Consider the following 26,622-nt stretch of genomic DNA (forward strand, 5'->3'; position numbering starts at 1 on the left):
CAGAGTAAAAGTTTATTTATGTGCTTTTCTCTCCTCCATTCCCTCCTCTCAGACATACAGGGTGCACTTTCATTCTCACAGGAATTTTATAATGGAATTATAGACTTGAACTTGGAGGTCAAATAAACTCAAGGGTAGTGGTCTCATAGCTGGAGTCTGTGTTTAAACCACTAAATTGTTAAAATGTCAAGAATATGTTAATTAAAATATCTAATATTATTCCTACATCAGTACTAAATATTTATCACCTACCCGTATTTCCATATTCGGTATACAGAGTACTCCAATAAGAGACTGAATCCCAGAATTTCCAGGTTTGCACAGGCTGATAATACCTAGAAAACATTAAATACATAATAATATACCCTCACAGAACAAAAAAAGCCTTAGATATATTGTTAAAATTGATTTCCAGTTTGAGTACAAGCACAGATGACAAAAATTACTAATCATGTTTTCATCTTTATACTGTAAACTCCTTTCTAATCAATATTTAACAAAACTTTCTAATCACTAAACTCCGTTTCCTCATTAAAAACCATAGCTACTTTTGCCCTTTCTACTGTGAACAGTATTTCCAAATTACCTGCAAAAATAACATTTACATGGAAGAAATGGCAGAAAGAAAAGACAAAATTGTCAATAAAGAACGAATCTTACACCTGAAAGATTTGCATCATCTTGGCAGAACTGTGAGAAGTTTCTCCATCAAAAGCTGTATCTTAACCTAAGAAATTATTCAGTTCCTTTTAATCTCAGGTGAATTCTAAACAGTAAGTTTAAACATACTTAGAATAACATTCTCTGTGCACCGTTTTAAACCATCTTTTCCCAAATGACCAGTGCTCATCTCCAGAGGTTTCAACACAATAGATTTAACTTTGCATAAAATCTCAGAGCCTCTCTTATAGTTTGGTCCTTTTACACTGTATTTTTAATATTTCAATATTAAAAGGGAAAACTTCCAAATTGTTTCTAAATGTTACAGAACCACCTAAAGCTTACACCGATTTTCAGCCTCAATTTATATAGTTTCTTCACTAAAAATGCAGCTGCAAAGACAGTAACCTTGCTCACTTCCTTGACCGCTTCTCTTCATGCTTCACAGAGTAAATTAAAACTTACAGAAACATGCTATCCAAAACTATCAAGTTTCTCCAAAACACAACTTTAAATGAACAAAATGTCCAGGTAGCCAAGAAGGCTGCCCAGGTGGCCAAGGCGGCCAACAGCATCCTGGCTTCTATCAGGAATAGTGTGGCCAGCAGGAGCAGGGAGGTGATTGTTCCCCTGTACTCGGCACTGGTGAGGCCGCACCTTCAATGCTGTGTCCAGTTTTGGGCCCCTCAATACAAGAAAGACACTGAGGTGCTGGAGCATGTTCAGAGAAGGGCAATGAAGCTGGTGAGGGGTCTGGAGCACAGGCCTGATGAGGAGCGGCTGAGGGAACTGGGGTTGTTTAGCCTGGAGAAGAGGAGGCTGAGGGGAGACCTTATTGCTCTCTACAACTCCCTGAAAGGAGGTTGTAGTGAGGTGGGTGTTGGTCTCTTCTCCCATGTAGTTAGCGATAGGATGAGAGGAAATGGGCTTAAGCTGCGCCAGGGGAGGTTTAGGTTGGAAATTAGGAAAAATTTCTTTACGGAAAGGGTGGTCAAGCATTGGAACAGGCTGCCCAGAGAAGTGGTGGAGTCACCATCCCTGGAAGTGTTCAAAAAATGGGTAGATGTGGCACTTTGGGACATGGTTTAGTCTAGTCTACCCTTGATTGGCTTAGAGTAGACTTGGTAGAGTAGGTTAATGGTTGGACTGGATGATCTTAAAGGTCTTTTCCAACCTAAACGATTCTATGATTCTACAAAGAATCCAGGTTTGCATACCTTTCTGTCTTAAACATCATAAACAAACCCCAAATGTCATTCTTTAAAAATTACTAAAAGATGAAAAATTTCACCTACTCATCTATTTATTTTCACTAATACAAATTTAACTTAAATGACATGTGCTTTATATGAACTTGAAGAAAGTCCTCAATTTCAAAACTTCCATGTCACAAAAACTTAAGAAATGCACTTGTGGCCACAGACACACTAAGGGCACTTAAATATGTTCCACAGTGCACCTCAGAGGCCTTTTCCAAGAGCTTATCGTGGCCACATTGCAAGTGCAACGCAGGAATAGATTTGGGTGCTGCATGCCCCGATTTTATCTCTAGGGACATGATCGCACATGAGGATAAAAGACATAGTAACCATCACCTGTGAAGAATAACCCAGTCTGGAAAATATAACCCAGTCTGGAAAATAAAGAGAGCAGAACAGTAGAACAGAGTAGATAGTACAGACAGGCAAAAAACCCACCCAAAAAGCCAAAACAAAAGCCAAGAACAACCTCAAACCTGGTTTAGCCACACGTCCTTTGGGAAGACTGACAATGTAAGGACATTTTTGTACTAAAAGTATTTAAGATGTTAGTCTCCTACATAACAAGTAATATAAAAAGGGATGAAGGTGTAACAGTGAGAGTGCCATGGCAAGTAACATATTCCATGACAACTGTTTCTTCAGTCACTTGAACTTTCAGGCATATGCTATTAGTTCTAAGTGTCTGAGTAAGGGAAGATGCAGCAACATTGCTACCAGAAATTGCTTCCTAGGAGTTTCAAAGTTGTCACAAACTTCCCAAGCTTCCTCCTCAAACAAGTGAGAATGAATGTGAGACACTTTTGAATACCTGGATATTAAATTAAGCTTACTAATCATTTTCAGAACATTAAAAAATAAAGCAAATAGTCTTACAATGAAAAAGGCTTTCTATACAGTCTGAATCTTTCCTAAGTTTAGCCTGTAAAACTCCTACCCAAAATTCTGGTAAATAGTTGTATCAACTGATTTAGTTTATTTGCAAGACACTGTCTTGACTAAAAGAATGAACAGTCCCTGAGGCAGTATCTTCATGTTAGATACTGTAATATTACAGAGAAAGGACTTAGAAAAATGCAAAAAAACTTCTTTTTCAATTTCAAAATGTCTCTTACATGAAAAATCCCAAACTACGTCCACGTGCAATTTCTCCTCAGCTATGGCACCTGGTAAAAGCAGGTACTAATGAAACTATTCTGTTGGTATCTCTTCACATAGGCAAAAAGATTTCTTATTTATAGTGGCAGAGCCATCTCAAAGGCAAATTCTTATGATACGATGTTATTTTCAACATCCTGTCACTCATCAAATGTCAAGTACCACCATCAAGTTACAACTTATTCGGGGGGGGGGGGGGTGGCGGCGCCGGCAGGGGAAGCTGCATTGTCAGTAGTTAGTGAAAGAAAACTGTGTGCATCCTCCAATTGTACAGTATCAAAACACTTCTTAGTAACATTGTAGGAAGGTACTGATAGAAATCAGAAACATCAAATGAGACAGATTCTGTGTTTAAACAAACCACTCATACTAGAAAGTAAAATTTCCCTTCCAGTCACCCAGCTTCAAACAAACAAAAAAGTCTTACCTGCCCATGATCGAAATGCTGCCACTATTCCCATTTTACTAGCTAGGAACCGTGCTTCTCTGTCCTCCCTGTCATTAAAACAACAAGTGGCACAATAGAGTTAATTACTATAAAACAGTGTTACTAACACAGCAAGTAAAAAGTAGCTAAATGGGATTTTAGATAGGGGGCAAAATGCAGAGTAAGAGAAATCTATGTATACATATATGTGTGTATATGTATTATGCAATGTGTATACACACACACAAAGATTAGAATTTTTAAGTACTGTTAGTTTTCCTTTTTTAGGGGAGTTTCCACAGTAGGAGGATAACATCACAAAGTAAACACCTGCATGTGGTCAGATGAATCACTCTGCGCCTCCACTGACAGTGAGTCTACAACAGGGATGTAAAGATTTGGACCTTATTCAGTTACCCAAACCTAAGCATCTAATGCCATTTGATAATTAAAAAACCTGAATAATTCAAGTTGGAAGCAATCTCAGGAGGCCTCTAGTCCAAACTCCTGCACAAAGAAGTTGTCAGCTACGAGACCAGACCAGGTTATACTCAAGGCTTTATCCAGTTGGGTCTTAGAAACTCTCAAGGATGAATGCTGCAGCAGGACCTCTCCAGACAGCTTGTTCCAGCACTTGACTGACCTCACAGAAAATTCTGCCCCCCTGCCCTTATATCAAGTTGGAACCTCTCTTGTTTTCATTTCTCTCTGTTGCTTCTTATCCTCCCACCTTTCACCACCATGAAGGACCCTGGCTACATCTTCTTGATAACATCTTCATAGGTATTAGAAAGGCTGCTTTTCAGGGGAGGGTGCCCCCCAATCTTCTCTTCTCCAGGCTAAAGAAGCCTTTTTAAATCTTAAATGCTTAACAGATTTTAGGAAGCAGCACTCTAACCTACTGTATTTAACTTCAAGTAGTTTCGTATTAGGTCATTGCTTTTATTTTCACTTTGGAAAGAAAAATAGTTTAATTCCAATACCATTAACATGACTGGTAGCACAAGTAGCAGCACTAACACTTACTTGAGTTGTCCTTCTGCTGTGTCTGGATTATGCCTGTAGTGAAAATCTGTGTAAGGAGCTAAAATTCGCTAAACAAAAGAAAGACATGCATTACTTTCACATGAGAATACAGTTAAAAGGGTCTTGCCCTTTCCTCAGTCCCACTCCAATCTGTCATGTTATTCCTGCTTTATAAATCATTACGCTCTTAGCCTAAAACGTTTTATTTTAAACATTTGGCACTAACACAGAGGGTGAAATCTGAGATGAAAATTAAACATTTTCATTAGTATACAGTGTTTAATTTCTGTCACTAAACAAGTAAAACTGAACCCACCTCTAATTCTACATCTGCTCGCACATACTGTCGGGTCTTTGGATGATTAATGAGGTGCAAAACTGTAGTTATCAGAGCTTCATTTATTCGGCTTAGCTGACAATCAATCACATTTTTCAAGATGGTACTTAAACCACCCCGAAGAGCCACCACCTCAGGATTCTGAAGTGCTAAACAAAGAAAAACACATCACTTTGGGCAGGGATAGGAAAAAAACATTTCACAGCTTCTAATATGACAAACTTATCTCTTTAGTACATGTATCTTTTCCTCCCTGAACACTGCTGAGGCACAGCTAAAGCTTTTAATGGAACTGAGTGACATTAGCAACGAATTGAGGTTTTGGATTAATTTGTCATGAACAAAATTACTGGTCAGTTAGTCACCACTGTGCAGCAATTTCTGAACTTATTTCCAACTAAGTTTCCATACAGTAGTTTCTGGATTTCCCCACAAAAAGATTTTCTGCTTCACTGGACTGACATGGATAAAATAATTATACTACAATATGAAAGAGTAACAGATTGTTTATTTCTTTAAAATAGAAGTTTGTATCTTGAAAACACTGCTGAAGTTATTTCTCATTGACTGATTTTGAAAAAACTTTAAAAATCAGCACACACATACAAGTATAGGGAGTTAGCATAAACTACTGTTCAGAAAGCCTTTACATGGACACAAATACCGACTTCCAGAAGCCAGCTAACAACAGTACCCACTGTAAAAACTTCTAAAGGAAGATGTTTTGTAGTTCTCTGAACTCTTGTACATTTGTTAGCATCTCATGTATGGATTCTCCCTACTTCCAATCCATTAGTTTTAGAAACATCAACTGCAGCAAGGAAATGTTTGTAAGGTAAATAAAAAATTGGCAAGTTGTAAATGAAGAACAGCACTGGTGACCTTCAGGTACTTCACTTAAGAGATTTTAAGTTAAAGTGATTTTGGTTTCTAGCAAACTAATGACTAAAATCCATGAAACTGACATTAAGAACATTTAGCATCTAATTCATTATTAAACAAATAGCCTTAATTATTTGAATACAATCTATTTAATACTAACCCACAGAAGAGAATCTCTTAGAAAACTGATGACAACCATCTCAAAATTTTTCTTAATTAGCTTTCAGTTATCTTACCTAGTTCACAGATAATGGCTATACATGCTCGAACCATTCTGTCTCTTTCTTGAAGACCATCATTTCCAACTGCTATCAACGAATTAGTAATAGAACTGGGGAACAATGAAGCATTCACAGTGATCATCTGCCAAAAATGAAAGAAAAAGCCCACTGATTTCTTCATAATATTTCTCTAAATAGAGTCACAGATTCACCAGCATTCTGTTTCCTAGATACAACCAGACCAACCACTCCATATATTACTTGGTTGTGTCTGGTGAATCCTCAGAAATGTTTCTTTTGTTCTTGAAGTTCTTTGTCAATTTACTTTACCATTCTCTTCCTGCTTCAGTTTTTTATTTTTGCAGTATTTCATCATAATAGGAAAGGGTTAAAAAGATGACCTGCAGAGAGAACTATGGCCACCTTTTTTGTATTTTTTCCCAAGAATTTATCAGCAAAGAATGCTATCCAGTTACACAGAGTAGATTACAAACTCTTCTAGAAGATTCATTCATACTGAGCAGATTCTTCAATTCCTATACAACTGTTTAATTAGGCAAGACTAACATCTCCTGTTTCGTAGAGAGATCCTTAGATTGCTGCAGACTACAAAAAAGGACAGACTACAAAAAAGGACAGTCAACAGAAGCTGTTATAGTATTTGGAAGGCAACTGTCAGTAACACCCCTAGATCCTCTTGCATAGTACCTGATCTTCCTAGAACTGCAGCGTAATTCAACTTCATCGTAAGTGATACAGCTATGGCACAGAAAAACCACACGCCCCCCTTAAACATGTTAAACTGAAAAGCAAAGATGAAAATAAGACCTGTGTCCATTAATCAAGTCATCTTCAATTAAAAAAAAAAAAAAGGGCAATACATTTGAGAGAATAGAACAACAGCTTTTAATAGCCCATGCTCATTTACACTACTGAAGAGATCCCGCACCATGGCAATCCTCAGCTGCTAGTTTAGGACAAGCAGAATTTACACCAGATTAAGGAGCAAAACCCTGTGCACACATTAAAGGCAAAAAACCCCACTCCAAAGCAACAACCAATGCCATCACTCCTCACCCTCCCCCAAATGAGGCTTTCACTACAAAGTCCAAGTAGCTGTTTGTTCACATTTTTTCATAGTTTGCGAAAATGAAATATACATATCCTCTATACTATGGAACATGAACATCACTAAACAGATGCATTACTAAGGAGGAAGTAGGGTTTTTTTGGTCTGTCTGACTGCTTAAAAGGGAACAATGTAATGTATTATAGCCAGCTCAACCATGTCACATTTTTTTCTACTAATAAATAGAAGTGAGATGTAAAAAAAATACTCAATATCCATCAAACACCTAAAAACTTAAGGCTAGTTTTCTAAGGTTTTGTTTAATATCCCTTTTGCTTCCAACAAAAGCAGGCTTATCTCCATTATTTTTCCAAAATTGTTTTGTCCTATATTCATTTTACAGCTCCCTTAGATGTCTTACAGATATTTGTTCTGACAAAAGGGATTAACTGTTTTACCTTCTTTGCAGAGGATGTTAAAATGAGATCAACCATTATGACAAATACATTGGAACACTTTAACAAGTTTATTTTTAAGATGTGTTTTTGAGAAACTTCTTGTCATACATTATGTTGTCACCCACAAAACAGGAAGCTTTAAGATAGGACTCTAAAGAAATAACAAACTCTGCCCCACCCACATGGTCTTTCACTTTTACAACAGCAAGAAGTAACAAGAATTAGCAATAGAATGGGTCTACCAATCCAGTCTACAAAATTATAACCTTTTTTCCCACTGATATTGACATGTACTTAGTATGAGGACACAAGCAGCCTCTTAAGGCTCTTCTGCTCCATTGTTTTCTTTGGTTTTAAGACATGAGAAGGAAAGATTTCTTTCTTTTAATATTCAATTCCGAGTACGTTAGTAGAATAAATACAAACTTTTGCATTTGCTTTGACTCTGCTCTAGGTATTGAAATACAGTTCTAAAGACCAAGGACAGGTGATGCAAGGCTACTTACAAGCAGCTACGATGAAATAACAAAGACTATGTATTTGATCTCTAAAGATTCCTTTAAAAAAGACAAAGACAGACTGCGGTTCATATTGTACCTAACCCTGACTTCTGCTTTGAAAATAAAACATCCTGCCTATTAAATTATAAAAAAAAAAATGGTCCTGTTGACTTCTATTGGATGGAAAAACGCTTTCTGAAGCAACTTTATGTCATCTTTTTCACAGCTGAAGACACTGCTAAATTGCAAAGCTCTTACTAGGAAATGTGGAGGTGACTACAGTCAACAGACAATGATCCCTCAAAGCCTTAAAAAAAAAAATCAGAAACAAAGTTTAAAAAGTTTAAAGTTGTTTTTCTTTTCTCTTCCTACACTACTTGAACCTGCACATTTTTTAAAGCAAGTTTATCATTAAGTCCCTTTTATAAATTCATAAAACAGGATGAATATTTTATAATTTGTTCTTCTACTCTATGAAAAGGAAAAGAAGAAAGTGAGAGAATGTTTTAAAGTTTTATATCTATGCTATTCTTACACAGGCATTTTTGCTATCAAAAATGACATTAAAGAATTGCATCCAGACTTTGAAGCTGAAAATAATAGTTCTATGATGCTGGTGGAACGCAGTTCAGCTCTTCCATGGCTCACAGTAAATTCCCTCCTGCACAAATGAATTAATTCTTGTTGTTTTATTTGCCATTCATTCTCCTCGGAATCCTGGTATCAAACCACTGAGTCTGATACTGAGGAAGATGAAGAGAGATGGGAGAAGGGCAAGAGCAGGGTAACAAAAAGACAGTGTGAAAATACAGGATGTGCCATTCAGGACGTGTGTCACAGCACTCCTTCTGAGAGTTTCTCAAATACTGACTGCTCTATGCCAATGCATGCTTAACTGCTGTAGCCCAGACAGGACATGAAGAAGGTGTTAACTTTACTGGTAGCCACATCAGGTGGCTTTTTGTTTGTCTGAGATTGTCTTTTAAGAAACGAGGATAGCAAAAGACATTAGGAAACATCTTTCATGAACATAGCTCCCAGCATCAAAGAACCATCAGCATCCCTGTCCAGCATGTACATTCCATGCATCTGCATCTCATGCACAGCATCCTTGTACAATGATAGAGAAAAAGCACTGGTGGTCAGCAGCGTGACTTTTTCATGCTTATCTTGCAGGATCATTTTTTCAAATCAAACTAATGGATTTACTTCTCTTACTTCCTCTTGTTTCTTTCAAGCAAGACAGAAGTCTTTGCACAACTAGGAAATGCTCAAAAAAGCCCAGGAATAATGAGTACAAATTTCAGACCCAAATAAAACCAATTCATTATAAATGTGTTTCCATTCCATCTTCTGATTTAAGTTATTCTGGCTCTATATTGAAGTGCTTTTTTAAAAACAATTTAGCAAAGAACTTTTATAAATTCTGACTTCCTTAACGATCCATTCCTTTGTGGTTGTGGTTTTTGTTTGTTTGGGTTTGGGCATTGTTTTTAAGCTTTAAAACTATTTTTGGCGCATATTGTCTCTTCTCTAAGACAGAAAACAAGTGAATTCATTATAAGAAAAGAAATTGCGTATCAAACTTCTATATTTTCAATCTAAATATAGATATATTAAAAAATGCATATACACACAAAACAGATTAAACACACATAGTGCTTCTCGGGAACCATTCTTCCAAGTACTTCAAAATTTACTCAAGTCTTTGGTAGTTTTCCTAAGATGCCCAGTAGAATTAGAAGAATATAAGCATGACAAAGAATAGTAAAGTCCAGTACAAACGCAGAATACTACATTGCCTGAAAAAAAAAAAAAAACTTTAGTGGCTGTATATGCCAATTTCTCTAGGATGAACTTGAAAATGCAGCTACCACAGCTTCAAACATCTCACATCCATTGGTACACAGTACAGTAACCACTACAGACTTTCTATGTCTTATTGTGTATCTGAGAAAAGAGCTATGGATAGCATCAACCTCTATGGATAAAGCAATAAGGCTAGAAGCATTCCTTCAACTGATTATTCCAGCTACAGCAATTTTCCTCATTTCTCAAGTGGCAGAAAATTTCCCATCTTCGATTCACAGATGCGTAAACACACTATACAATAAACTTAAATCATTAGATGAAACTTAGTAATATGGTTCTTATACTCTTGCATTCATCATTTGGTAAGTTTTTCTTGTCCAGTATGATCTCTATCAAAGGAAAACTAGCAGGATTTTTCTAGCCCACTTGAGATTCTCAGTGTTAAGAGATTAAAATCAAAACAAGTCTCAGCACTACCCTGCCTTCTCTCTTTTGAATGATCACCTATAATTTCTTCTCGCATGATAAAGTAAGGTAAGGTATTAGACACTGTGTGAAAAAAATTGCTAATGGAGAAAACCAGGAGTCAGCAAAACTGACTGGCACAGCTGGTAAGACCACATATAGTTAGATTTTACCTTTCTGACTAATCGAAGTGCTTGTGTTCTTTCTACTTCATTACTCTGCTGTATGTCAATGCACCTAAAATAAGTTAAAAAACACATTTTGTTTATAACACTTTCACCTTAACTGTTAACATCTTGCATTAGTATTTATGCAATTGAATAAACAGAAGAAAAAGAGTATTATGACTGTTTAAAAATTCTGCCTTTCAGCAAGCATACTCATTACAATTGGTCAATTAGCTTCAGTTTATTTTTTTCAGTTATCTTCATTTTAATTAAATCACTAGAATGTTCTCAAATATACAATGGCAAGGCATAACAGCTTTGATAAATATTTTGAGCTAGCTGCATTTGTGATTTCAAGTGAGACTAAACAAAGTATTTGTAATGTTTCACATCAATGTTTTGTGTGTGTTCTCAGATCAGAAGAGTCCTTTTGCTCCAACAAAATTAAACAGCACACTAAAACTGACTGTGTGTATATTTATAAACAGAAACACACACATCTGTATGAGTATATTAAAGCCAACAAGATTTTAACAAAGTAAGCACTAGAAATGCTAATATTTACATCTACGCATCTTGCTGATCTTACTATGTCATTGTTAGTTTGCCCTTTGGCATTCTTCTGTTGTGTCATGGGTTATACTTATACCACAAATTCCTGTGCATGAACTACTTTTTAGCCCTGACTTTGTACTAGGGGCTCCGAAGCAATATGACAGTACAAAGAATCAGAACAACTCCCATAGAACAACTTAAGACATGAAAATTGCTGATGTTTCAACCTTCTAGTAACACCAGATTAATTTATAATTAGATTAGTTTATAATCATAAACTAATGGCATTTGTAATTGAAAAACACATAAATTTTTTAGATTACTCATAGTATATCATATGTTAGGATAGCATTTTATTGGATTAGCTGGTGTGATGTAGTATCCTATTTTTAAAGGACTTTATTCATATTGATGAAAAATGGCTTTTATAAAACTATGTATCAAGAATGGAAGAGGATATGAAAACACCTTTTCTCACCTGTCTCAACCATGAAAAGGCAAGTGATTTACAGTTGTACACTTTACAGCAAGAAGGAAGAGAAAAATTACCTGGCTATCAAGTAATCCACTTTCAACTTTAGCACCTTCTGGAGAATATTGGAGTCTCGAATGAGATAGCGGAGGGCTCGCAATCCTGCTGCTCGCACCTCTTTTGCTTCATTTAGTAAAGCTAACCGCAGACTACAATGAAGGAAACAAAGAGGACAAACATTTACTTAGCAGCAGGTAGACTTCATCTGACATGCAGGTACTACCTACTCATTCAGGTAGTATATAAACTACCTATATATAAATAAAAAGTGTTTTTTAAAAAAGAAAATGTTCTGCATTAATTTTGTCTTTGAGAGATTCACCTGTACAGCCTAGAAGGCAAACCTTCACCCCACCAGCATATGTAGACAATATATTAATCTGAAAAAGCCACAAACCGTTGTTTTTCCCCAAAGAACAGCTTGTACATCCATGAAGTGATATATCACCAAGACCTGTATATGACTTGTTATTTGACAAAACAGCTGAGCACGATATTAGTCCAAGAAAATTAACAGGTAGAGAGCATTTCCTCCTCTGCCTGACTGCCAAGCCTTAAGTATAAGTCCTCAAAACAATGTCTTGGCACCTAGTAAAGACAAATTTGCACCTGAATTATAAGCACCACTTAGTAAAGATGTTATGTTGCCACAGAATCATAGAATCGTCTAGGTTGGAAAAGACCTTTAAGATCATCCAGTCCAACCATTAACCTACTCTACCAAGCCCACCTAAACCAATCAAGGGTAGACTAGACTAAACCATATCCCGAAGTGCCACATCTACATGTTTTTTGAACACCTCCAGGGATGGTGACTCCACCACCTCTCTCAGCAGCCTCTTCCAATGCTTGACAACCCTTTCCGTAAAGAAAGTTTTCCTAATAGCCAATCTAAACGTCCCCTGATGCACCTTGAGCCCATTTCCTCTCATCCTATCGCTAGCTACTTGGGAGAAGAGACCAACACCCACCTCACTACTACCTCCTTTCAGGGAGTTGGAGAGAGCGATAAGGTCTCCCCTCAGCCTCCTCTTCTCCAGGCTAAACAACCCCAGTTCCCTCAGCCGCTCCTCATAAGACTTGTTCTCCAGACCCTTCACCAGCCTTGTTGCCCGTCTCTGAACACGCTCCAGCACCTCAATGTCTTTCTTGTATTGAGGGGCCCAAAACTGGACACAGCATTGAAGGTGCGGCCTCACCAGTGCCGAGTACAGGGGAACAATCACCTCCCTGCTCCTGCTGGCCACAGCATTCCTGATGCAAGCCAGGATGCTGTTGGCCGCCTTGGCCACCTGGCCATGTTATATTCCTCTAAAAAAAAAAAGCTGTACCAGAGGAGAGATTTGTTTCCAAACTCATTCAAGAAAAGCAGACAAGTAACTCTTCAATTGTACTGAGTAAATAATAGGTATTCTTTAGATCATGATCACTTTTTTTCTAGTTTTGCAGCTTTGCAGAGATGGAAGTCTGAGAGATGAGCACATAAGACCCAGTTCTACTCAACAGTGTTTTTTCTATTTGGACTTTTACCTCACAGTTTAGAATTGGTTTGGATATGCCAGTTTAAGACACTTCAACAGAGTTTCCTTTTAGGGCAGAAGTTACTTATTACTCATGCAAACAGTGTTGTTGCTATCCATGACATTTCTTACTAGGACAGCCAAATACAAAATCTGGATTTTTTTCCCCCCTCAGCACTATCTTTAAATAGTGAGAATGCAATGAAAATATACAGCTAGCCAGAAAGATACAGACCTAAAATAAAGGCCATAAAGATCCATAAAGGTTCAATGAAAGCAATGATATATGAAAGGCTGAACAAAAATATCCCCATAAAAAAAAACCCCTAAACAAAACCACTCACCAGTCAATGACTGAACTGCAAAACCCTGAGAGAAACCTGACCATATAAAGACAATGAAGATACGCTAAAGCAGGCAGAAAACAAAATACGTAGGAAAACCTATGTGCGTATGTCTGTATCTGTCTATGTGTTCTGACTTCTCAGCTGTACCACAAGGAAAAAACTTGAAAAATTACAATTGGACCCACTGGATAACCCAAAAGGAAAAGGAGAAGGAATGAAGCAAATAAGAGACTGACAGAGGTATGACAGAAACAAGTATTTTCTTCACAGTAAGTCACTGCTTTAGAGATCTGCATGAAGATTCCTATCTTAAGGTCTTTTTTATTATACAAAATAAATACAATTTAGACTAAGAAGTGAAAATGATGGAAGAACTGGAGGAAATCTACCGGTAAGTATTGTTAGCGGCCTATTAAGCTTCACATCTAGGTGTTTGGAAAGAACATTAACATGAACTATCTGCACATATTTGCTAGCACTGAATTATAAATGGTAGTGGTCAAAATGGAGACAAGACAATAAACAAGGTCTATACAAAAAGGATTGCAAAGGGCATCCAGAGGACTGTTTATGATCTTAACACAAAATCACATTGAAATAAAACTGTCTAGCCATGTGAAGCACCCAGTAGAGTTTACACAAACTATATTCTACTCATCTTTTGAAAGACTTGGAAGGAGTTATTACAATAGTGTATAAAAAGGCACAAGGTGTTGCTGAAAATTGTGTTAAGGGATATAAAGAGATTATAGAGTGATGAAAAGTAGTTTCATAAATCAAAACCTGAGAAGATGAATTCAGAGAGGAAGGTAAATGGAAGATTTTTTATCCGGACAATTTTATCCAGGTTCACAATCTCCTTTTGTAGGCAGTATTCAGTATTTAGCAGAAATACAGAGGGCAACATAGTTTATATTAATAAGAATAGGATAGGGACATAGTTTATATTAATAAGAATAGGATAGGGTTATGATAAAACTTCAAGGGAACTTAAAAATTATCTGTATGCATAGTTAACAAGATGAAGAAAACTAAAGACTGTTAGACGTGACATCAAGACAAAAAAAGTGTTATAAACCCTTGCTGTAAGATTTTAAAATAGACATCAGATCAAGAAAATAATTTTGGTACACACACTCCACGTGCATCTGTGGCTGAAAGTGCCAAAAAGACATCATGATTGTGTAAGAGAAAAGTAAGCGCAATACTACTTGCCCCAGTATTTTAAGTGTCACTGCAGAAATGAAAATAACTTCCTAAAACAGCAGGCTGATAAAGAGGTATGGAAGAACTAATGAAAGATGGAATAAGAGAGGGTATTCACTACCTATTACAGGATTATTCTCGCACTTCTTCTAAAGCATCTCAACCATTTACTACAGAAAGATAACCACGGTTTTGACAAATCTCTGTTTGATCCAGCCAGGTAATCACGAATATTCTGAATTTTGCTTTTACGGCCAAAGCCTCTTGGCACATTACTAAAAGACCTCAAAAGTTTCTGAGGCCTACCAACACTCCATTTTCTTCATGGCTCAAGGCTTCCTCTCATCTGTCAATGGTATGGTGCTCTGGGAACCAGGAAGACCCATCTACACTGGGAATGACAACAAGATGTGCCACTATTATCTCCATCTGCTGGCAGGAAGAAACTATAATCAGGCACCTGGACTAACAAAATTCTAAAAAGAGAATGACTTCTAAAAAACAGATCTCTAAGTTGAGAATAACTGCAATTATTGCAGATTGCAACTGTCTTTGGTTTGGGTAAATATTCTATCAAGGTTACCAACCCCAAAACCAAGAACTTTATAGGAAATCTATCGTTATTCTTGAAATCATTGATTCCCTTTTAGTTTAATGCTTTAAGGATAGCCATTCTTACTTCACAAATGCAGAAAACTCAAAGTATTTCTTGCATCCAAATAACTTTTCATGTTTTCAAAGAAAAACAAGTTGTTCTGTAGAACAAAAAGGGTTTCCCTATGGAAATCTAAGATAACGTTGGGAACATCAGCAGAGGAAATTACAGAACTTGCATGTTATCTCCAAAGGAATATATGTGCTAGCACACCTGAACGTCATTTACAAAATTAATTAAAAAGTTCCATATTTGCAAGCTACTCAGAATGGCTGCATGGCAAAATAATCTGCAAACAGAATACTACTGCAGAATGGCTACAAGTCTCTGGAGCAAAATTTTTAAATATGCCTGAAAAGTCTGTATTTCATGAAAACAATCCATCCTATGAATATTTCTGAAGAATGACCAGTCAGCATGAGTATGGCTGTTAAAATGTGAGTCTTTGAATGGTATCCTTGAGTTTGACAATTATCACTGCAGCAGAATAACCTACATACATGCATAAAAAATTTGCTTCTTATGTACATACATAGAGGAACCACTGGACTGACAAAGTAACAACACCAACCAAGATAATTTTCCTGCTATAAGTATTTTTATTTTCTTTGATAAGTCATTTTTGGCATTTTTCTAAGTAGGAAGCTATTTTTCTTCATGTGTCTGCTAAGAACAACATTTTTCTCTCTTCCTTATCTATATCCGTAATTTTGTTTGGATTAGCAGATCTTTCTGCAAACTTCTTCCTATAAAAACAAACACTAGTATTTGCATAACCTTTTAAGACTTGTATTTAAAAATGTTTGGTAAAGAACTCCAAATTTTGAAGTTATACTCTTAAGTGATGTTTAGTCCCATCATAAAGCACTGTAATAGATTACATAAATAAGCTCAGAAGATGATAAACTATTAAAGCCTACAGCAAAATATGTATTCACAAAAATATACTAACATTTTTTAATTTTTTAGTTCTAGCAAGGAAAATCAGTTGTACTTAAGAAAACAACTTACAATATTTCCACAAGAAATCACACAAGTTTTTCCAACATTTTACTTAAGTGACTAGCGTTTCTAAGCTTGCTTTCCTAAGTCAGATAACTAACTTGAAAGAACATAAAATCATATTAAGTACTATATCTTAGTTGTTTCTGCCACCAATTCTGAGCATCAGGACAAATTTACCAATGTCTGTGTAAAAACACAGAAGTTCTGGAAATAAGCATGTAGTTACTTTTGACTGTCAGAAATGGCAACAAAATACAGAAAAATTCCACTTGAACATACATACACAAGGGCATTTCAGTAGCAAAGAAAGCAATGCTACCAGACATATACACACACCAAATTAACATGAAAGGTTTATCTTTAAATCCTGATTCTACATCAAGAGTATGCTCTAAATTCTGTAGGTGCATTTTTAGTAAAAGTGCCTTCTGCAAGTACTGAGATATTTAGAGGTATTTTTACATCTGTAAGGAATATAATAAAGAAATGGACACTTTTGACTTGGAAGTTTTTTCCCCTCTCTGCCCGAAAACAAATAATGTATTTCTGATTTTACTCATTAAAATATTTGTAAGGTATATGTTTGCATCATAAAATTTCAAACACATTAGAAATACAAAATACTTCTCAAAAGTACAAATAAAGTTTATTTAATTGCACCTAGAACAATTAAAGTACCCTACTATTACTCTAGTGCTCCTTACTACTTACCATATTATGATGCTGTCATACGTAAAACCTAGCTTTTCTTCAGCATGGCCAGTATTACAAAGAAGCTGAAAATAAAAGAAAACATCTATTATAACTCGTTAAAAATGACTATGTAAAACTGTAGATTTGTGGCAATGCTTTCAAAGAAACCTGAGAAATTTTATTCATGACAAGGGGAAGCATACCAGCTTCAAACTTCCCTGAGAATTCTGCTGTCAGTATTCTGTTCCTATATATGCCAGACGCACACAAATCTGCGGCCTCATACTAGACATAAGTTTGCACAATTGTGTAAGCTACCTACTGCTCAGTTTTTCAACTCCAGGTTGCTCCTCTTGCTGCCTTTAAACTCTTTTCTGAAGAGCCACTAATTCGGCAATTGGTAACCTCAGCAGAGATGAAAAAGACTGAAGTCAAAGCACATCTACATTCAGCAAGAGGGCTCAGGTCACAGTTTTGAAGCAAAGATTGACACTGATGGCCCATTGTCATATTTTGCCACAGCAGCACAGGCACAGAAAAAAAAAAAAATAAAAATCAGAAGGCATTGCTAATGGTAAGTGTCCTGTAACTGACATTTGGCATGGCCTGCCATTGATTCCATAGAACTTGCACCTGTGAAAAAATCAGGGCAAATGTTGAATTTATGCACACAAAAAGACACCTATAAACTCAGAAATTCTGAACATTTCAACCATATCTATCCATTTTGAACACAAGACTGAAGATTTGCAAGTCCAGTTTTTACATCCAAAAGGAGCAATCTAGTGTGCGCCAATATTTTAGCCTGAGGAAAGGAAAACAGTCTCTTCTATAGGAAGAGCTGATGCTGTTCTCCTTTTCAAGAATGCAAAGAAGCTAAAATTGTAAAATACTTTATTATCACATCCAAATTGCAAAGCACTTTTCCAAGCACTTCCAAAAACTCAACTGACTAATACTGATCGCAATAGCTTTGCACTCTGTCCTCTCTTTTCGTAACGTGCACGTGTTCAGTTCTGAGCCAGCATGGTATTAACAGTTTCTCCTCGGTGAAGAATTCAGGAAGTGTTTGTACTAATTACTGAATACCTCTGCTCTGAAAGTATTAAAATATATAAAAACCTGTGCCTCATTCTTTACATGTATTTACTGCTAACAATAAGAAATTTATAATAAACTAATTGAACAGTTAAATTAAGGCTACTGTAAGTTGAAATATTTAACATGTTCCGTGCTCCCATTCTACTGTTCACCTCCATCTGAAAAAACAGCATACCACACAGAAACTCTGCTTTTAAGTAAACCCATTTTATTAGCATGATGGTTTAAATTCAAACAATACTTAGGCTTATGCTCAACAAGTCCAAATTCTTCTAAGGCTCACATCACATTTTAAGAAATTATTTTTCATATTGTGAGAAAAACGCAGAGTGATAATGCTGAAATCCAAAGTTGTTAATGAAACAGATTATTTGAGCCCAAATGTGGAGCTGATCCAGGACAATATAATAATCTAGGTTAGTTAAAATAGTTTAGGTTTTGCATTTTTCTTAACAGTGGGTATAACCAAAATTATTACAAATCTTAAGCTATTACATAATCTCTTTTCCCCCACCTTTCAAATTTAAGTGATAATAAAACTAGACAATTGTGCATTAACTGGTTATGACAGTATGTCACTTCCTAGCATCAATCTATTTTATGCCATGTTGTTGGACTGCCTAAGGCCACCACTGCTGCTTTAGCATTTCTATTGACATCTTATGAACTGTACAAATTGGCTGGCAGAGTAAGCTAAACCGTGTGAGAAGGTAGTGAGTAAAAACAGTTCATTGTTCAGTTTCGGACAAGTACATCAATAGTTGTTTAGGCTCATCATTTATACATCTAAACCTCCTCCCATCATTCCACCCCAGACACAAATGAGAAATCCTAATTTAACATACCAGATTATCCTCAACAGTCTTTTTTCCTACTTAAAAAAAAAAAAATCACAGAATTATAGTTCTGATGTAGGAAAAAACATTTTGAAAAAACTACTATTGTATGCACTAGTGCATTTCTGAAGTGAGTCTCCTATCATCGCACTTACCATTGGTTTGCATCTTGAGTGGTTCTGAGATGAAACTAAAGCAGATGATGTGTTTCAGGAACCCACCTGACTTGCTGCAATTCCTAAAGAGTGTTCAGTTCACTGGACCAGCTCTAGTCTAGTTGTCAGTAACCATTCTTACCAAGTGCATACAGCATGGTTATTAGCTCCTCAATATGAACTGTTTTCCTCGATACATGCGCTGCTTATACCCTCACTGATGTACAAAGAAACTCGACCTAATCTTGAAACTCAAATATAGTCATGTAATCTGACAATAGTTGTAACTTTCATCAAGTTTAACTGCTGTGTGGATACAATTTTTTGAATATGATGGTAATTATTATCAAAGTCTTTGATGATGTCTGTGCTTACACGTGAAATACTTCTCACACAGAATGAACAGGAAAAAATTGGCTAAAAAAATAGGGACAAGATTAGCTACTTTAGCTATTAATTTACTCTCATTCCAATGGGCCACCACTACTTATGTATTGGCTTTCTTTTCAATTTACATGCAGTAGTGTGCTTACAGGATTTCCAGCTAGAAAAGAATTTAAGAGATGGACTGCAAGATCAGAATTCACAATGTTTCAGTGATATGAAAGGAGTCCCAAAACTCAGTAAGAAAAGTCAATTAAATAAAAGGAAGAGCTTATCATGTCCCTCAGGGTACCACACATTAATAGACACATAAAACCTGAAAGGAGTCTAGCAGAGAAATAAAAAACATCCAGAAAAGTTTCACAATGTTAAATACAAAAAAAGCATGCACCATGGGCCAAAAGACGAGATGGCAGGGAAGAAGACCAGCCTGGCTGAACAGAGAGCTTTGGCTGGAACTCAGGAAAAAAAGGAGAGTTTATGACCTTTGGAAGAAGGGGCAGGCCACTCAGGAGGACTACAAGGATGTCGTGAGGCTATGCAGGGAGAAAATTAGAAGGGCCAAAGCCCAGCTAGAACTTAATCTGGCTACTGCGGTAAAAGACAATAAAAATGTTTCTATAAATACATTAACAACAAAAGGAGGACTAAGGAGAATCTCCATCTGTTATTGGAATACAGGGGGAAACACAGTGGCAAAGGCTGAGGAAAAGGCTGAGGTACTTAATGCCTTCTTTGCCTCAGTCTTTAATAGTAAGACCAGTTGTTCTCTGGGTACCCAGCACCCTGAGCTGGAAGAAAGGGATGGGGAGCAGAACGAAGCCCCCATAATACAAGGGGAAATGATTAGCAGCCTGCGACAGCACTTAGACACACACAAGTCAATGGGGCTGGATGGGATCCACCCAAGGGTACTGAGGGAGCTGGTGGCAGCGCTCACCAAGCCACGTTCTGCCCTTTATCAGCAGTCCTGGCTAACTGGGGAGGTCCCAGTTGACTGCAGGTTAGCAAATGTGACACCCATCTACAAGAAGGGCCAGAAGGAGGATGTGGGGAACTACAACCATGTCAGTTTGACCTCAGTGCCACAGAAGGTTATGGAGCAGATGACTGTGAGTGCTCATCACACAGCATGTACAGGACAACCAGAGGATCAGGCCCAGCCAGCATGGGTTCATGAAAGGCAGGTCCTGCTTGACCAACCTGATCTCTTTCTATGACAAGGTGACCCGCTTAGTGGATGAGGGAAAGACTGTGGATGTTGTCTACCTGGACTTTAGTAAAGCCTTTGACACCATTTCCCACAGCATTCTCCTGGAGAAACTGGCTGCTCATGGCCTGGACAGGTATACACTTTGCTGGGTAAAAAACTGGCTGGATGGCCAGGCCCAAAGAGCTGTGGTGAATGGAGTTAAGTCCAGTTGGCAGCTGGTCACAAGCAGTGTTCCCCAGGGCTCCGTTTTGGGGCCAGTCTTGTTTAATATCTTTATCAACGATCTGGATGAGGGGATTGAGTGCGCCCTCAGTAAGTTTGCAGATGACACCAAATTGGGTGGGAGTGTCGATCTGCTGGAGGGTAGGATGGCCCTGCAGAGGGATCTGGACAGGCTGGATTGATGGGCCGAGGCCAACAGTAAGAGGTTTAACAAGGCCAAGTGTCGGGTCCTGCACTTGGGTCACAACAACCCCATGCAATGCTCCAGGCTTGGGGAAGAGTGGCTGCAAAGCTGCCTGGCCAAAAAGGACCTGGGGGTGTTGGTTGACAGCTGAAGATGAGCCAGCAGTGTGCCCATGTGGCCAAGAAGGCCAACAGCATCCTGGCTTGTATCAGGAATAGTGTGGCCAGCAGGAGCAGGGAGGTGATTGTCCCCCTGTACTTGGCACTGGTGAGGCTGCACCTGGAATACTGTGTCCAGTTTTGGGCCACTCAGTACAAGAAAGACATTGAGGTGCTGGAGCATGTTCAGAGAAGGGCAATGAAGCTGGTGAAGGGTCTGGAGAACAAGTCTTATGAGGAGCAGCTGAGGGAACTGGGGTTGTTTAGCCTGGAGAAGAGGAGGCTGAGGGGAGACCTTACCGCTCTCTACGACTGCCCAAAAGGAGGTTGTAGTGAGGTGGGTGTTGGGCTCTTCTCCCCAAGCAAGAAGGGATAAGAAAAGAAGAAATGGGGTCAAGCTGCATCAGGGGAGGTTTAGATTGGCTATTAGGAAAAGTTTCTTTGTGGAAAGGGTAGCGAAGCATTGGAACAGGCTGCCAGGGAAGCGGTGGAGTCACCATCCCTGGACGTACTTAAAAGACATGTAGATGTGGCACTTTGGGACACAGTTTAGTGCAGGACTTGGCAGTGTTATGTTAACAATTAGACTCAATGATCTTAAAGGTCTTTTCCAACCTAAACGATTGTGTGATTCTATGATTTATAAGTAACAGCAAACTAGAAACTAAATGAGTTACTGTGATGTCATGTCAGGAAAAAAAAGGAGGAAATTTTACCTTTGAAATACTAATAGGACTGGATTATGTTTAAGATTAAGAGACCTTTTTTTCTACTTCACAGGCTGCTCTCAAAACTGCACAAAGAACAAAATTTTGGGTGCCACATTTTACGAGCAGACAAACTGGAAAAAGTGCAGCAGACAAATGTACAAGGCAGCTAGGAAATACACCCATGAAGGCTGAGACAGTGGGTTTATTTAGTCTAGGAAAAAAACAAACTGGCAAAAATAAGGTTGGATTGATATATGCTTAAAAGGGGAAAAAAAAAAGTCATGGAAGCTGCTATAAAGAAGATACTGTTCAGCTGGTGTCAATGCTTTGGGTATTTGCTTAGTTATGAATGTCTAGTCTTAAATATATTAAAGGGAAAACTTTGCCACTTTCTTCTCATTTCACTTTCAAACAACATTAAGCAGGTCCAGCAGTGTGCCCACGTGGCCAAGAAGGCCAACAGCATCCTGGCTTGCATCAGGAATAGTGTGGCCAGCAGGAGCAGGGAGGTGATTGTTCCCCTGTACTCGGTGCTGGTGAGGCCGCACCTTCAATGCTGTGTCCAATTTTGGGCCTCAGTACAAGAAGGACATTGAGGTGCTGGAGTGTGTTCAAAGAAAGGCAACGAAGCTGGTGAAGGGTCTGAAGCACAGGTCTTATGAGGAGCGGCTGAGGGAACTGGGGTTTAGTCTGGAGGAGGCTGGGGCAGCGAGGGGGGGGGAGTGGGGGGCGGCGGACACACCCCTTATTGCTCTCTCCAACTCCCTGAAAGGAGGTTGTAGTGAGGTGGGTGTTGGGCTCTTCTCCCAAGTAACAAGAGACAGGACGAGAGGAAATGGGCTCAAGGTGCATCAGGGGACGTTTAGATTGGCTATTAGGAAAACTTTCTTGACGGAAAGGGTTGTCAAGCATTGGAACAGGCTGCCCAGAGAGGTGGTGGAGTCACCATCCCTGGAGGTGTTCAAAAAACATGTAGACGTGGCACTCTGGGACATGGTTTAGTGGGCATGGTGGTGTTGGGTTGATGGTTGGACTGATGGTCTTAGAGGTCCTTTCCAATCTTAATGATTCCTAGTTTTTACTTTCATTAAAAATAATCCAGCCACCAAGCCAGGAAACATGAAATTGCTACTCTACCCTTCATTGGTTTAGTGGTGGACATGGTAGTGTTGGGTTACTGGTTAGACTGGATGATCTTAAAGGTGTTTTCCAACCTAAACGATTCTATGATTCTATGACTCTGGCCCAAATGCAGCGATTTTTGTAGATGGCTGAATTCCTCACAAAGCCAAGTAACTGTCACATGTTTGACTGTAACATTTAACAATTAATATGCATGTCATTGTAGTATAAATTTGTAGGCAAGCAGTACCAGAATACTAAAATCTGCTTTTGGCTACATAGTTATATTTCACTAAAATCACAATGGATTATCATATCATGTAAATGCCTGGAATTTATGCAAATAGACTTTACATCCATATATATCTTATATTGTGTATATATAAAAATATATACATTTTGTATATATTTGATGTATTTATATATATATCACACACACAAACACACGGACTATACTTTGCTTGTTAAAACTGCCAATAAGTCAACTCTAAATTTCAAAATTTGTGATATAATCGTCAATGAATGGGAATAGTACAGACTCTCTGAGGTTATGATTTAATATTAGGACAAAATGGTACTTGCGCTAGGCCAGACAGTGACTTACAGTGAAGGGTTTTTTTTCATGTTTACTGTCAGCTATGAGTTTTTCATGCTACTTGGATGAGTCATAGCAATATGAGTAACACATCAACATGACTTGGAAACAGTAGCTCAAAACAACAAAACCACAGGAGGTCAACAGCATACTCAAGTTAAGTGCACACTGAGACCACTCAAATTTATATTTAACAGAATAGTCACACCAACTACTAGGTAATCTTCTATGCTTCCAAAATGTAATTATTATACTGCAATTTTGGAAATACAGTTTGAACCATCACTGGTAATATTTATGAAGAGATTACTTAGTAGATCCCAGTCTTAAGAGAAGCCCCTACCGAAATTGCAGACTCTAGATTTAGATCCATTAGCTCTCCAGGGTTGTCCCACAACTGAATGTCCCTAAGCAGATGCTCTGTTCCTATCTGCACATACTTCATCATGAGATTTCAAGTTTTCCCCATTGTGGTTTAGCTACTTGGATGAATGTTACAGTCAGTCAACACTGCATTCAGATTCTAAGATACTTGGGTTTTGCAAAGGACAGCCGAGACTCTGAAATGATGGACTATGAATTAGACAGAGACTGAATCAATGAAAGCCTCTATAGCCCCGAACTCAATCCATATCCTAGTGAAATTTAGCGGCATGGTCAAAAGCTAACAGATATACAGAGCAGAGTAGTAGAGCCTCATTATTTAATGACAGAACTAGTTTTGAGCAGATTGAAAATAAAATTTTCCATATCACTGATGCTATTCAATTGCTAAGTTTAAGCTAAAAAGAATTAAGTTTCATTTTGCCCTTAAAGAAGCAACTGTCTTTTTGAATGAAAAATAGAAATCCCTATCTTAATCCTTCCACAATAATCCCTAAAGAAATACTTCAAATCCAAAAGATATTTTCCACTAAGTAAATGCAATTGTACAGTTCCTTCTGGCTTTCAGTAATTTATCACTTACTACTTCTCATGGGGGTGGGGAAAACCCCAAAGAAGTAACCATGATGTTTTGGTATTAATCAGCAGAAGTTGGGAAACTTCAAGGTGCTTGCCTTATGTAGCTGGCCATATAAATTAAAGATAGGTAATCCTGCTCAGTTTACTGAAGCCAAAGGCACATACCGAGCTTGTGAATTACCATGACAACTGAAAGTGTCACTGACCATTTATAGAGTTCAAATCCTCAAACAGTTTTCAAGTCAAAATTCAGGTTAGCTCAAATAGAGATATAGGCAGTTTGAAAGGAACAAGATTATTTTTGTCAGAACAGATTAAGCAGTACTTGATAAACGCTTTTGTCCACAAAACTGCAGCTTCACTTACTAGGTGATGAGCAGCAGATGAGGAGACAAATTTCTAAGTCCGCCACTGCTGCAATTCAGAACTAAACATACCACAGCCTGAGTATCACCAGACTGGGAATGGTAATTTCTTGGAGCAGAAAACTTACATTGCCTGTTGGGCAAGAACAACCCATGTTCTGCAGCCCAAGAGCCAAGAACATGAACGTTAAGGTTTTTACTAAGACGTAGTACTAGCTAAAACTTAATAAAATGCAAGTTTTTGTGAACTATCATTTATACAGCATACTTTGCACAGTAAGTATGGGTGCTGTGGGGACTTGAACATCACTAGTTAAAAGGAAACAAATGGAAAGGGAGTACATCTCTTAGGCATGCAAGCTCCACACAAAATACCTGCCTTATGGTATCATTCTTGCAGGTAAAGGAACAAGTCCTGTTGACTGCTGACCACCATTATTTTTAATAACTTTTATTTAAAGTATTTAACTTCTGCATAAAATCATGGAGTCCAGTTCAGTACTAGTTCAGTAATTTTTAAAGAGTGATTACTTTCCTTCGCCTTAAAATACAGAGGGGTGGGGGGAATGAACCCCACCTTAAAAATCTAGTCCTCTTTCAAGGAAAGAAACCTAAACCTAACATGCCTCAGATATCTTGAAATTAATACAGAACTTAATGTCTACCATGATCTCTGTCAGGAAAGTCCATGCTAACTTACATTACTTTTTTCCACATGAATACAAACATTTTGCTTCCCCTGACCAAGAAAGTAGAACAGTATTTCTTCCAAATGTGACATTTGCCCAGTCTTTGAAGGAAAGATCTTGAACAGCTGGGGAGCAACTGCTTAGATGGTGCTGACATTTTCTTTTAAGAATAATAAAATAAAATAATAATATTCCTATTAGGAGAGTTAAATTTTATACCTTTTCTGTATTATCTTATCAGAAATATGCTATAAAAAAAATTCAGAGGTCCTTTCCCTATCCATAGGACAAATATCCTAGGTAACTAGTAGCCTTTCAAAAAGGGACCATAAAATGAAAGGATTTACAGACAAATCAAGTTCATCTTCAATATAATTCCAAGATGGGATACAAACATCCTCAGCTCTTAGCACATCTACCTTCCTCACACTCCTGTCTCACAAAGGGGGAACTGAGACTATATCAATTCATGGTAGAAGACCAGAGTGCAAAAGGAAATAAAACCATCTCCCCCAAGCTCCAGGCTTTCACTCTTAACCACTGGAATGAAAAACACAGAATTGTTCCAACCACAAGGCAGCCAATACAATTTGCAACTTTTGTTCTATTTTCATAATTGCATTTACAGTTCAAACAAAATAGAATTTTCAAAATCAATCGTACAAGTTATACATTTATAAAGCAGATATTCCAGGGAGATGAATATAAAAACAAGTGCTAAACAGTAAATAGAGCAGGATGATTCCCTTATACAGGGTCACTCTGATTCAGGTTATGAACTACAGTCTCTGTCTTCAAAAGTCAAATTTAATTTTAGCAAGTTGCTTTTCACAAATTCATCATTTCTTTCCAGTCTTAAGTCTATTTTATGAAAACCTTCTTTGTGTTTTTGCAAGTCTTTTCCAATTTTAACACCAAGTAAGTATAAAGAACAAATTCTTCAAATATTCAATTATGGAATTACTCAGTTT

The 26,622-nt window shown here is 37.6% G+C and overlaps 1 protein-coding gene across 1 annotated transcript in view; it reads right to left on the bottom strand.

The window, feature by feature from the left end:
- RICTOR (RPTOR independent companion of MTOR complex 2) overlaps positions 1–26,622 on the bottom strand; it is a 92,235-nt gene that overhangs the window by 44,915 nt on the left and 20,698 nt on the right. The window contains exons 4-11 of the mRNA XM_075725892.1: positions 16,973–17,037; positions 11,546–11,677; positions 10,448–10,511; positions 5,986–6,112; positions 4,847–5,016; positions 4,531–4,598; positions 3,505–3,572; positions 253–335 (exon numbers count right to left, since the gene is read on the bottom strand). Of these exons, the coding sequence (XP_075582007.1) occupies positions 253–335; positions 3,505–3,572; positions 4,531–4,598; positions 4,847–5,016; positions 5,986–6,112; positions 10,448–10,511; positions 11,546–11,677; positions 16,973–17,037 (777 nt within the window). The remainder of the gene's footprint in view (positions 1–252; positions 336–3,504; positions 3,573–4,530; positions 4,599–4,846; positions 5,017–5,985; positions 6,113–10,447; positions 10,512–11,545; positions 11,678–16,972; positions 17,038–26,622) is intronic.

The sequence above is a fragment of the Pelecanus crispus genome, chromosome Z, assembly GCF_030463565.1.
Source record: "Pelecanus crispus isolate bPelCri1 chromosome Z, bPelCri1.pri, whole genome shotgun sequence".
In the NCBI taxonomy this organism is placed as follows: Eukaryota; Metazoa; Chordata; class Aves; order Pelecaniformes; family Pelecanidae; genus Pelecanus; species Pelecanus crispus.